The 12,455-nt window shown below is 42.3% G+C and overlaps 1 protein-coding gene across 5 annotated transcripts in view; it reads left to right on the forward strand.

The window, feature by feature from the left end:
• The window catches only part of MAPKBP1 (mitogen-activated protein kinase binding protein 1), a 101,777-nt gene that overhangs the window by 62,924 nt on the left and 26,398 nt on the right, over window positions 1–12,455 (forward strand). For all 5 annotated transcript variants that reach the window (XM_071809196.1, XM_065838072.2, XM_071809199.1 and 2 more), the window contains 10 exons: window positions 1,980–2,169; window positions 3,196–3,342; window positions 4,275–4,459; window positions 4,570–4,661; window positions 5,034–5,159; window positions 5,562–5,632; window positions 6,088–6,209; window positions 6,803–6,878; window positions 9,029–9,140; window positions 9,732–9,795. In XM_071809196.1, coding sequence (XP_071665297.1) covers window positions 1,980–2,169; window positions 3,196–3,342; window positions 4,275–4,459; window positions 4,570–4,661; window positions 5,034–5,159; window positions 5,562–5,632; window positions 6,088–6,209; window positions 6,803–6,878; window positions 9,029–9,140; window positions 9,732–9,795 — 1,185 coding nt within the window. The remainder of the gene's footprint in view (window positions 1–1,979; window positions 2,170–3,195; window positions 3,343–4,274; window positions 4,460–4,569; window positions 4,662–5,033; window positions 5,160–5,561; window positions 5,633–6,087; window positions 6,210–6,802; window positions 6,879–9,028; window positions 9,141–9,731; window positions 9,796–12,455) is intronic.

A 12,455-nucleotide genomic window follows, 5' to 3' on the forward strand; every position in this document is an offset into this window, starting at 1 on the left:
TCATCTCCCTGGGATTGCTGAGGTCTGGTGGCCTTTTGCTGTTGGTTGCTATGAGCAAGCAGGCAGAGGGCACAGGATGCTGTGACACACTTCAGTTGCTCCTGTACTGTGGCACATCCTTTGCTTATCACTGGTAAGGGCTGAAGACTCTCTCCGCAGCAATATAACGATGTTGCTAAGAGATGCACCACCTCTCATGGGGCACTTTTTCAAAGACTGCCTTGCAATCTTTCATAGACCTAATCTTCTGGTATCGTCTGTAGTCTTCTCCCTGAATTTTGTGCGTTCTGTTGTCTTGTTTTCCTACCTTTGTCCAGTGTCTTCTGCCTTGGCTCTCTATTTCTCACCTTCTGAGACTGGGTAATGTGACTTCTGTACAGTTCTCTCTGCCAGCTTGCAGAGGCTTATGCTAAAGGAAACCTTTCATGTGTTGCTGTTTGGCTTTCCCAGTCTTCTTCTGTTGCCCTCTTTCATTTCTGTCACTAGTGGGGAAAGAAATCCAAAGGTGTAGGAATCCACCAGCCATCATTCCCCTAGATATTTGGAGCTCCCATGTTTATAGAGATATACTTTTTTTCCTTCTGTTTTTGTGTCTCAACATGCTTTCTTAGGAACTTGAGGTAAAGGTTCAAACAATGGAATGTATAATACTCCTTCAGTGGGAGATAGTGATATTCCAGCAAGGGAGCTGTAAAAGGAACTCTCTCAATTTAAAATGTTACCTGTTTCTGATGGTGCTTAAGTCAAGCAATTTTATACGTGGACCCTTTAAAAATACTTTGTTGCTTTCATGTATCTGTCAAGCAGAAATATTTATGTGATTCTTAAACATGAATTTGTAGTGCTGATTACAATCTTAACATTTTTTTTTTTCCTAAATGACTTCCAAAGAAGCTAGAAAACACAGAACTTCTTATATTCGCATGCATGCCAAAGCCTCTCAGTGGAATGCCAGTTGCCCGGAATGAACTGCCCACAACTCTGTCAATGACTTGATTTTTGGATAGGATCTTGGCTGTACTCTTAAGGCCCTCAAAGTTTTGCATTTGCAGAAGCAGAGCTCCGGTTGTCTGGTGTGCTACATGTGCCTTGGCCTTCACCCCTGCATCTCCATCAGTCCCTTTAAATTGCCCGCTCTCAACACCCTAGCACTCTGACTATAATTATCTTATTTGATACCATCACCAACATTGAGGGATGGCTGTGTTGACCTCAGGTTAGGAGAGCAGCTTGTTCTTTGCATGCATAGCAGCAAGACTTAACAGAGGAGTCCTGTAGAGGAGATACAGGGTTCACATGGCGTGATCATTGTTTAACCTGGGGAAAGGGATGTTTCCTTGTTCTGCAGAATTCCTCTGGTTTTAAGTTTGCATCAGGGAGCTTGCCTGTCTAGAAAGGACTGTACCTCATCTCATGAGCTGCTGCAGGCAGCACCATGCTGGCCTGTGTGTGGGGCGGGGGTGGAAGGAGAGCACATCAGGCAAGTGGATGCTGAAATGAATCATTCCTTTGTCCCTTGTGCTGATGTGCTCTCTTTTGAGTGCAGTACTCTTCTGCTTGGTCACACACAAGCAGTCCTTGCAATCAGTAAACAAAATATAGTGCCCACCAAAAGGTGATCCTCCCTACTCTTTGTTTTGAAATTATTTGACTTAGAACATACTACCTGGTTGTGCAGGAGATGATGATCTCCAGTGATGATCAAGTGTCTTGTTTGATCCTTCTTCAGGGAAAGTTAATTGCCTGTCTGTGGTGGGACTCTAGGTTGGATGGCAAGGAGAATGGGCTTTGCCTTGGGACTTTCAGGCTTCTTTTGAGATTCTGGTTGTTCAAGAGACAGATCTTCCCAACCAGCTACTTTCTCTACCTATACATGCCACAGTGTACTGTTCACCTTGCCAGTGCCCTGTGGAGCTCTGATGCTTCACCTCCTTGCTCTGAGTGCAAGTTAACCAGGCTGCTGTTCTCTCTTTGTGCAGTCGTCTTTTCTCTGGTATGGCCGATGCGAAATATCCGGACACGATTGCCTTGACCTTTGACCCCACCAACCAGTGGCTTTCCTGTGTGTACAATGACCACAGCCTGTATGTGTGGGATGTCAAAGACCCGAAGAAAGTGGGCAAGGTGTACTCGGCTTTGTACCACTCTTCCTGCGTGTGGAATATTGAGGTAAGTTGTCTGCAGACGCAAGTGTTGGATTGTGAGTGGCAGCTGAGGAAGTCATCTGAAGAGCTGCCAAATTTGAATGCAAACTCTCACTGCAGAGAGAAAGAACTGACTCAGATTTCCTCCTGTGGTTAGTGTGGTTGCTACACGGCTTGAATTAAAGTTTGGAACAGTTCTTTGGCTGCACTGCAGTGCTTAACCAAATATGTTAGATGCAGCATGTTATTGGAAAAAAAAAAATCTTGCCATTGAAAGGTGAGAGGTGGGAGAAGGAGCAGAACTGGACGAAGCTGAGTGCAGTGGCTTCTTTCACAAAACGCACAAGAGTTAACTGCTCACCTCAAAAAAAATTGTTCGAGATAAGCAAGTGCTCCAAAGTCAAAGGCATGAAACAAGTGATAAGACCTCAACTGATCCTTTGTAACCTATTTACCAGGATATGTGGAATTAGCCTCTCAAGTGGCTGCCATCTTCCAGTCTCTCTAGTTGGCTTTCCTGCAAAGTGACATGGGGGAGGAAAGGAGGTGTAGGAAACAATGTAATTGTTCATATGTTGAAATATGTCCAACAGTGGTCAGGAAAGGGGGAAGTGGAAATGAAGTGGGAAGAGGTTGATGAATCTTTTTGCTATTATTTATTAATTGCATCTCACCTTTTCTTTCTGGATTATAAATTGGCAGTAGTAGTTTAAAGGTGCAAACAACAGTGCAGGGTTGTTGTTGCATGGCCATCGTTACATGGTCTTTGAGGTTCCCTCTTTGAACTGTTAGAAACAAAGAATACTGGCTCATTGCATGCTTCTTAAAGGAGATGTTCTACATTCAGAGAGGCTCAGTGAGCATTTGTTTGAGGTGAATATGAAGTTCTGGTCTACAAACATGTTTTCATTAGGAGAACTGGCTGGCTCTCACCTGTACAAAACAGAGACGACAGCCCTTTTATCTCATTTTATTTTGAAACTTGCTACCAGTGTCTAGGATACGAGGTGCCAGGCAATCTCATTCAGGAGTTGATTTTACCTGCCCTTAGATGTATCCGGAGGTGAAGGACAACAATCAGTCATGCCTCCCCCCTGGTTCCTTCATCACCTGCTCCTCTGACAACACCATTCGTCTGTGGAACACAGAGAGCTCCAACATTCACGGCACAGCCCTGCACCGCAACATCCTCAGCAATGTAAGATCCCAGGTTTTGATCACCTCTGTGCCTTTGGGGTTGCTCTTCCTCATGCACAGGTATTCCCAAGTTAAAGCCCAAAAATCTTTGGATGTCTAAGACAACACAAACTTCTCTGTAAACAGAGCATAAATCTGGTAAAATGTATGAACTTGAAGAAACATGAAGGGTGTATTGGGTGAAAAGACAGTTTGTCTGAAATGGCCCTGGAGACTATTGCTTTTTCTGTAAACCACCCAAGGATTTGCCAAGCTTAGTCTCTTCCAAAATGGCTCATGCTATATGCTTCAGGACAGCTGTTTCTCTTTTTCTCTATCTCTGTAATAGGTAACCACTTTAATATTTGTTTGGAAAAGGTGCATTGAATGAGGTAGAGGTTTGGGAGAACTGAATGAGAAACAGTTCACATTTCATCTGTGTAAGAGGGAGGATACTGATACAGAACAGTGGTTACTTATGGACATGTGCTTCTGTTTGCAGTTGTGTTGGAAGATCCATGGGCACAGCAGCTCTGACCTACCTGCCTGTACTCAGCAATCTGCTCATGGTGGAAAAAGCTCCTGCTTTTTCTGTCAGAGAGTTCTCAAAAGACACGGGCTGACTTGGGTGATCCCTAGAAGTCTTTCGAGTTCCTGAAATGTCCCCTACTACATTGTAATCACTAATCCCAGAGCTTGTGTGTTGTGTAGGAGATGCTGTTGGTTTCTAGCTTGAAGGGGAATCTTTTGCAAAGGGTGATCATGGGACATCTGTGAAGCTTACACCCTATAGTATGAAGGGCATGAGTGCTTGTTCTAGCTAAAAGATCCCACAAGTTCCAGCATTACTGCCAAAGAAATGTGTATCTTGGCCAGGAGCCCAGTTTCTAAAGTGGATGCTTCCCTTTAATGTTTTGTGACTAGTTAATATTTCTGGGTATATCATTTCTCCAGGACTTGATGAAAATCATCTATGTAGATGACAACACTCAGGTACTTCTGGACACTGATTACAACTCAGGAGGAAGTGCAGACAAAGCTGATGCACCAGTGATGGATGCAAAGGTGGGGATACGCACTGTCTGCGTGAGTCCCAACGGGGAGCACCTGGCCTCGGGGGACAGGATAGGCACTCTCAGGTAATCCCATGGAGCTTCTTGTGCAGATTGCGGGCTGGGCAGGCATGAGAATCAAAGCCAGTTCTTGCTATGTTATTAAACATACTGAAATCAGCCATATTTTGTCCCAGGATATATGAGTTGCAGTCTCTGAGGGAAATGCTGAAGGTGGAAGCCCATGACTCTGAGATCCTATGTCTGGAGTACTCCAAACCTGACACAGGTAAGTACAGTTGAGATTCTTTCATTTTGTTTATGAATGTGGTGTTGAGGAAGTCAGAATGTCTAGATATGTTATGTCAGAACTTTCAGTGGTGACCTGCTCCTGCATTTCAGATCGGGCCAGTAGAGCCAGACTTTGAAAAAGGCTTATTTCTCATGCTTTTCCTTGGAATATTGTAGGTTGAGATTGAAACTTCTTTCTGTGTGTTACGATAGTGTGAGATCCAGGGGCATTTCTTTGTGTCCATCCTTGCAGCTAGCTATAGTGTAAAGTTTTGTCCTTAAGATGACTTCAGAATCTGTTTTAAAGTAGTGACTGGAAGAGCAAATGACTTTTTAGTAATGGTCTTGCACTCTTTCTAATTTCTGATAGGCTTAAAGCTCTTAGCCTCAGCCAGTCGGGATAGATTGATTCATGTCTTGGATGCTGGAAAGGATTACAGCCTGCAGCAGACCCTGGATGAACATTCTTCTTCCATCACTGCTGTGAAGTTTGCAGGTAGAGAATCATGGCCTCCCTCCACACCTGGATTTGAGCACTGCTGCTGTCCCATTGTGTCTATAAAGTAATTTTAACTGCTTAAACACTGTGTTAGGCCAGACTGAAATTGCAGCTGCTTTTTTTGTCATCTTCTGCAGCTGCAGTCCTAACAAAGGTGATATTTGACAATACTTGCCTTCTTTTCCCTCGTGGGTTTGGTTTTTTTCATCCTCTCCATCCTCTCCACTCAAAAAACCTCTCTTGATTGAAGTCGTCAGCATTTCTTTGGAAAGCTGTTTCCTGTAATGATTTACTCTGTTTAACTGATATCAGATGGCTACATGCTGAAATAAATGGAAACATTTGTTCCACCTTGTATTTGTGTGTATCTTTTGATCAGCTCCTGTGTTTTTGTTCCAGCCAATGATGGAAAAGTACGAATGATAAGCTGTGGGGCAGACAAGAGCATCTATTTCCGCACTGCGCAGAAGGTAACCTTGTTACAGCTTTTTGAGCACCTATTTTTTTTTAATAATCTCTCCACAAAGGAGCTACTTTAAAGAGTCATATCAGAATTTCTGTCTGAGCTTGTTGCTGTTTCAGCCTCAGTTTCTCCCACTGACTCAATGCAAGAGATTACGTTCAGAGAACTAGTTCTGTGAAGCATGGAGCTGCTCCCAGCCTGACCTCTGTCAGCAAGATGCAAAGTACAGAACTGTTAGGGTATCTGCTTTTCTTTCGCTGCCAGGGCTAATGTGAGGAATGGTGAAAGAGTATGGGCTGGAGAGGAGTTCATTGTGCCTCCAATCTCAGCTGTTTCCAGCAGACCTTGTTATTGGAAAGGGTTAGCTTGTGCTGGTTGTGTGAGAGGACTCATCTGTATTTAGAAGTTTTTAATAATGGGTTTACTACTTGATTTTGACACAGTCTTTACTCACATGCTTAGACAGGAGAAGGGGTTCAGTTTACCCGAACACATCACATTGTTAGGAAGACCACTCTCTATGACATGGATGTGGACCCCAGCTGGAAATATGCAGCTATTGGATGCCAGGATCGTAACATCAGGTTAGTTTACTGCTTGTCTTGAAAATAATTTGGCAGTCATAAGCGAATTGGCCAAGGTGGCCCCATCCCCATCATTGTTCCACTTAGGTTCTTTTACACAGCCTTTGCAGACAGATTTGAAGCCTTACCTCACACTCTGTGAGGTTGAACTTGCCTTCTCTTGCCTTTTCCCTTGCTGACAGAAAACTGCGGATATATGCAAATGCGCATTCCTGCTACATAACCTTTATTACAAGGAATGGTGGCAATGGTTTCTCCCTCCCATTTAACCTCTCCTTCAGTGCCATGATCCTATACTTGTTTTTAATTATCAGCTTGACAATCAAGCCTCAATTTTAATTCAGATAATCTGCTTGATATCATATCATCCAGTCTTGGGACCCCTACATTACTTACAAGATTGTTTCTTGAACCATTTAAATGATTGGTGGTTATAGCTCACAGAGGTCATTTCTCCACTTCCTGTGGCTTGGCTTTGTTCCCTGTTTTTCACGTGGAATGAGATGGAGAAAGAGAAAAGGAACCTGGTGACAAGAGCCATGGAGCAGTACCTGGGCAAAATGAGCAATGGTGTCTTATGTCATCTCCCTCAGGGTTTTCAACATCAGCAGTGGGAAGCAGAAGAAGCTTTACAAGGGATCCCAAGGTGAAGATGGCACCCTCATCAAAGTAAGCTGTTTTCTTTCTTCCTTCCTTCAATTTTCCTTTTTTCTAGCTTTTCTGAATGCTGCTCAGGGCTAGAAAGTTGAAATAGAAATCTGAACACAGTAACTTCATTTTTTTGGCGTGTTCCATATTTTGTCACCTATCCTGCTGCTGCTTCCTCCTACCTCTGTCCTTAAGGGCTAGTAATGTATTTGGGTTCCATCAGGATAAAACAGGAAAAGAGTCAATGAATGTGGAAGTTGATCTATAAGTTCTCTCTGTGTCCTGTTTTTGAAGTGAGGCATGGATCCATGCTGTAAAAGCCAGCAGAACTGCACCAGTATCTGTCAAGGGCTTATTTAGTCCATTAATGTTAATCTTTTACTTTCTTTTCCAGAAAGCTCATTCTGGCTTTCTTGACTATTTTTGTTAGGATTTTGAAGGTGGAGCTGCCAGTTGATTAGTATTTGAGTTATTTGCGGTTGCCAGAGCACAAGTGAAATTTTTTGAGTTGATGAAATTAGATGGCATCTGCCCATAAAATCTCATATTCTTCAGATTTTGGAGTGCTGGACAAAGCCCAGTGCTGCTTAGAGAGAGTCTGTTTGTGTTTCCCACCTGCTGAGTGCACACAGGCCTTGGGGTAGGGCAGCCTGCCAGCTCCTGCCGCTGTCCTGGGCTTCCCCTGGTAAACCAGGTGCATTCAAGATTCAGCATTAAGAGTGATGCCAGCACACTGGGATGTGGAAAAATTGCATTCTTGTCTTTAAAGGGGGAAGACCATTCAATACAACCAAAATATCTCTCGAGCTCAGTTGCCAAACAAGCTTCTTCATCATATTTGTTTTCACTGAAAATTTTTCTACTTTTTAAAAGAAATATATCTGTGTAGCTGCACAGACCTGCAGTATTATTGATAGGTGTAAATAACTGGGTAAAAAGGGAGAGGAAAGCAAACAGCTTTGTTCAGTGTCACCTGTTGTGTTTTACACAGAAATGCAAGTTCTCTTTCTCTTTGCCTATTAAAATTTCTACAATTTTTTTTAAAAGCCAGAATATTGAAAATGAAAAATTGATGCTACACTTTATTGCTGGTGAGCTCGTGTGCTTGATTAGATCTTTCTCAGACCACAAACCGTGAAATGTTGCTGGGAGCTGGAATTTTTGTTTTTAATATCCTTTATGTGTGGTGTGTTTTTTCATGTGCAGCTTGAGTGGGGAATCTCAATTTTTAATGTTGCTTTGTTCATTTTTAGGATAATTATGTAACCAGTGAATTATGGTTGTCTCTGGAATTTAAATTTTCTTGGTATGTTGTTCTGAGATTGTAATATACATTGCAGTTTAACAAGTAGAACCCAAACAGTGACATGTGAAGCAAAAAATGCGTCAACAAAATAAACATAACCAAAAAAGTTACTGTTATTTAAATACCATGTCTCTCTCAAAAGACAGATATTTTCAACTCTCAGTTCCTTGAAGTGGTACAAAGGACGAAGCAGGACATTTGGTGACAGTAGCTGTATTTGCTGTGTAGTGCTGCTTCAGACCTAGTGAGGCATTTGGAGGAAGTTTTATATTGGATCAAAGATAAAGCAACAAATGGCTGTATATGAAAAGCAAACAAACAAAAACTGCAAATCCAACCCAAAACGGGAGTTGCAAATACTAGAGATTTGACAGCATCATTATAAAAGACAATTTATCTGCAGTGTTGAGTTCTTTTTTGGTTTCTCTCTTCAAGATTGGAGTCTTTTAATATTTCACTTAACTGGGCAGCTCTCACTTTTTTGGGGGGATAGGCGGGGTGTTGTTTTGGCGTGTGGGGGTTTTGTTTTATTTTGATCTTAAGATAGAAGGCCTCAGTAGTTTAGAGGAGGTAGGAAAAAGAGGTAGAAGTTTGTCCATTGGTGGTGGTGGTACCTTCACAGTCACGGACGCATTTAATGTCTTTAGTCTCTGATTAGGTTTGGAGATAGTTTTAACACTTGAGTCAGGTTGGAGATTTGTCCTGGGGTGCTGGATAGCCTGGTACTCAATTGGAGTCCTGTGGAAGCTACTTGCATTTTATTCTTTTGTCTGCTATGACTGTCTTGGGTATTCTGGAGCATTTTCATGCAGTTTGAAGGGACTTTCTCACCAGATCTTTGCACTTCTCTTACCTCCTAAATCAGGTCCAAACAGATCCCTCTGGTCTTTATATTGCAACCAGTTGTTCTGACAAGAACCTCTCCATCTTTGATTTCTATTCTGGCGAATGTGTTGCAACCATGTATGGGCATTCAGGTAAGGCATGTAAACTTCTTGGAGATGCATTTTTTTCTGCTGATGACTATATAGCAGGGCCTGATACTAGCCAAAGCTTTCTCAAGGTTCCTCCCAACCAAAGGTTACCCAATGGGTATTTTGGAGTAGGTTATGGTTGGATAAAGTGTAATAGCTCATTTCATTGCAATTTCATTTTTTTTCAGACCTCATTTTGCATTGCAGAACACAAGCACACACATACCAGTCAGACCATGTATTTGTTTACACAGTTTTCCTAATAGCCTATAAGTTAGTCTGTGTTTTTTCAGCATATATTAAGTTTTGTTATTATATACCCTCAGCTCCTACCATGGAGGGCTTATTCTGTTATAGGCAAAAAAGAGACTTCAGTCTTCATGCTTATTTTGCTGTGGGACACCATTTCCATGTCAAGCCTAGATTCTTTGTTAAATGGTTATGGTAACTGGGACATATTGATCTATGAAGTGTGATGGCCTTAATCAGAATTTGAGTTTCTGAGCACAGATAGGCTATGTGACTAATGATCTTTTCTGCCCATTGAAATAATTCAGGAAAACTTTTTTTTTTCTTGTGCTATATTTCACACAGAGATTGTAACTGGGATGAAATTCAGTAATGACTGCAAACATCTGATCTCTGTTTCTGGTGACAGGTAAGAAGGGCTTGCTTATTTATGATATCAGGTCGTGCCATCTCACACTGGATTTAAAGTGTGTCCTGAAGGACGGTACAATTTAATTTTGAATGAAGGATGTTTTATGAATTCCAAAGAAACATCAGAGCTTTCTAAATTCTAGATGTGTGCTGTTGCCAAAGCTCACAGAGCTTATATTATCCTTCCATGGAATGAGGCTCCCGTGTGAAGTGCTTCCCTTGTGGTTTTCTGAGTTTAGGGACTATTCCTTGCTGAAAAAGAGGCAGGAATGTGGCCTGTTTCCTTACCAGTCCTCAGGTCTGTAATGTAATGTATCTTGTGATATTCTGACCAGTGGTGCCAAAACTTTGTCTTGCAGTACTCAGGTTGGTGAGGCTTCACCAGGTGAATGAGCCAGTCTAGCAGCAAAAGGGACAAGCCTGTCCCCACTCTTTGCTCCTGTCCGTATGGTCTGTTCCTCCCCACTCATCTAACTCAGCTGTTGTACAGTTGACCCCTCATTAAGCTGATTCAGATCACAACATCAGCAGCTGCCCCAGCTGAGTTTTCTGCTGATTTAGTGAGCTGAATAAGCTCGCCAAAAGCTTAAGTAGTCACCAGACTGAGCCCAAGGGGAAAAGATGCGTAGTGTGATGATGTAGAGGTGAGTGGACCCACTGCTTCTGGAATCTGTGAATGCTTAAATCAGCTGAACTGAATAAAGTTTTTCCTTTGAGAAAGATGGTTCCTGGAGTGCTATTTCAAGGCCAGAGCAACCCAGATTCTCTCTTTCAATTAATAAACCACAATGGAAAGAGTTTTAGAGGGTGAGCTGTTACGGAACATACAGTATATCACCTTAAATTGTATCAGTTGATTATTTCTGTCTTTCAGTAAAAAGTAAATAATTTGGTTTTCCTCTTTTTTTACCTTTCATGTGTATAAATAAATTAAGGGAAGCGTTGCAGAAAAGGAGTCCTTTTGTTGCTGATTTCTGAGAAATTCCAGAAACATGAATGGTTTTAGGTCCCCAGTGATCCTTGTGATTTATTGCAGTGTTCTGTTGTTGACCATTTCTGTAAGCGAAAGGGTCATTTTCTTCACCACATGAAGAGGGAGCTGGATGAAAAGCGAGGAAGGGATTCATGAAGAACTTTGCTGTAGAGAGAGTAGAAAGCATGTTTTTCAAAAAATCATCTGCTCACGCACAGCAGCACATGCAGAGGATAAAACTGAGAATATAAAGAGAGATGGAGATGGAAAAGGGCACAAGGGCTGGGACAAAAATACTGCAAGGAAAAAAAGCAGCAAAAGGGGTAGGTGGGAGCATGCCTTTGTAGAGCTTTGTGTTGAATGTTAATGTATTTACAGGTTCATACTGTTTACTGCTTATCTCTAGGTTTGATAGCTGTGGGGGTGGGATAAATGAACAAACCAGATTTGCTTTCTGAATTTTATTTCCTGCTTTTCAGTGTTTTCTCAGCAGCAGCTTGTGGTTGCTGTTACATTTGAGAGAGCTGCTGCTTGAAGGGAAGCAGCTGGCTGTCCCCAGATGCAGTGCCTCACCACTTTCCTGGCTGAAAAGCTGGGGCAGGAGAGTGACAGCGTGTTCACTGTTGATGGGAAGCATCTGTGTGTGACTTCAGTAACTGGGAGCGACACTCCCGGGCTTTGTGACAAAGGGAATGGCATTGGGGGCAAGAAGGGAATTTTTAGTTTTTTGTTAATACCTCCACAGACTGCAAAGTGGGGGTTCTGTGTTCTTTTCTGGTGGCATGGAAATAAAACCTTTTAAAATGTCTTCTCATGAGAGGAAGAAAATGGAAAAGATGAAGGTATTCAGGATCCTGGTGCTTTTGGCATTTGCCTCAGGTCCAGGAGACCAAAGTTCATGGCCTTTGTTCAAAATGGCAGACCAAAAGAGTTTTCACACACTGGCAAGGAAGACGAGTGTCATGGTTTAACCCAAGCTAGCAATACAACCATGATAGCCACTCACTCACCTCCCCCCCCGCCAAGTAGGGGAGAGAATCAAAAGGGAAGGGAGAAATTTGGATTGTGATACACACAGTTTAATAAAATAACAAAATACTAATACACTACTAGTAAATGAATATATAAAATACGAATAAAAGATACTCAAGGCAATTCCCCATGATCTCCATCTACACTAAGCAGCCAGCCCCAGGAAGTGATATCCCAGTCCTCAACAGCCAATCCGAAGAGAGAAAAGAGAGGAAAAAGGCAGAAAAGCCTTTGCAAAATGGAAACAGGCCAGACTAAACATCCCAACTGAAATGCCCCAGAGCAAACAAGAATGAGAAATAACAGAGAGAAAGAAAGAGACCTGGAGGGTCCTGACTCTCCTTAAATAATTAGCATGAGGCTAATGGGATGGAATACTCTTATTGGTCAGTCTGGATGTCAGTCAAGCTCTGCCTCGTCTTTGCTCCCGTTCCTTGATGCTTCACAACCTGTGGGCAGAATGCTCAGGATGTCCTTAGCTCTCAGACCAGAGCAGTTAGAAACATTAACTCTGTGCTGGGATGTTACTTCTTCTCAAACTAACTCCAAATTATGAGTGTGCTAGCTATGAAAAAGAAAGGTTTCTAACTGCACGAAGAAAATTAACCCATTTTCAGTCAAACCAGCACAATGGGAAAGCACCTCATTGAAAA

Source organism: Patagioenas fasciata, chromosome 5, assembly GCF_037038585.1.
Source record: "Patagioenas fasciata isolate bPatFas1 chromosome 5, bPatFas1.hap1, whole genome shotgun sequence".
Taxonomy (NCBI): domain Eukaryota; kingdom Metazoa; phylum Chordata; class Aves; order Columbiformes; family Columbidae; genus Patagioenas; species Patagioenas fasciata.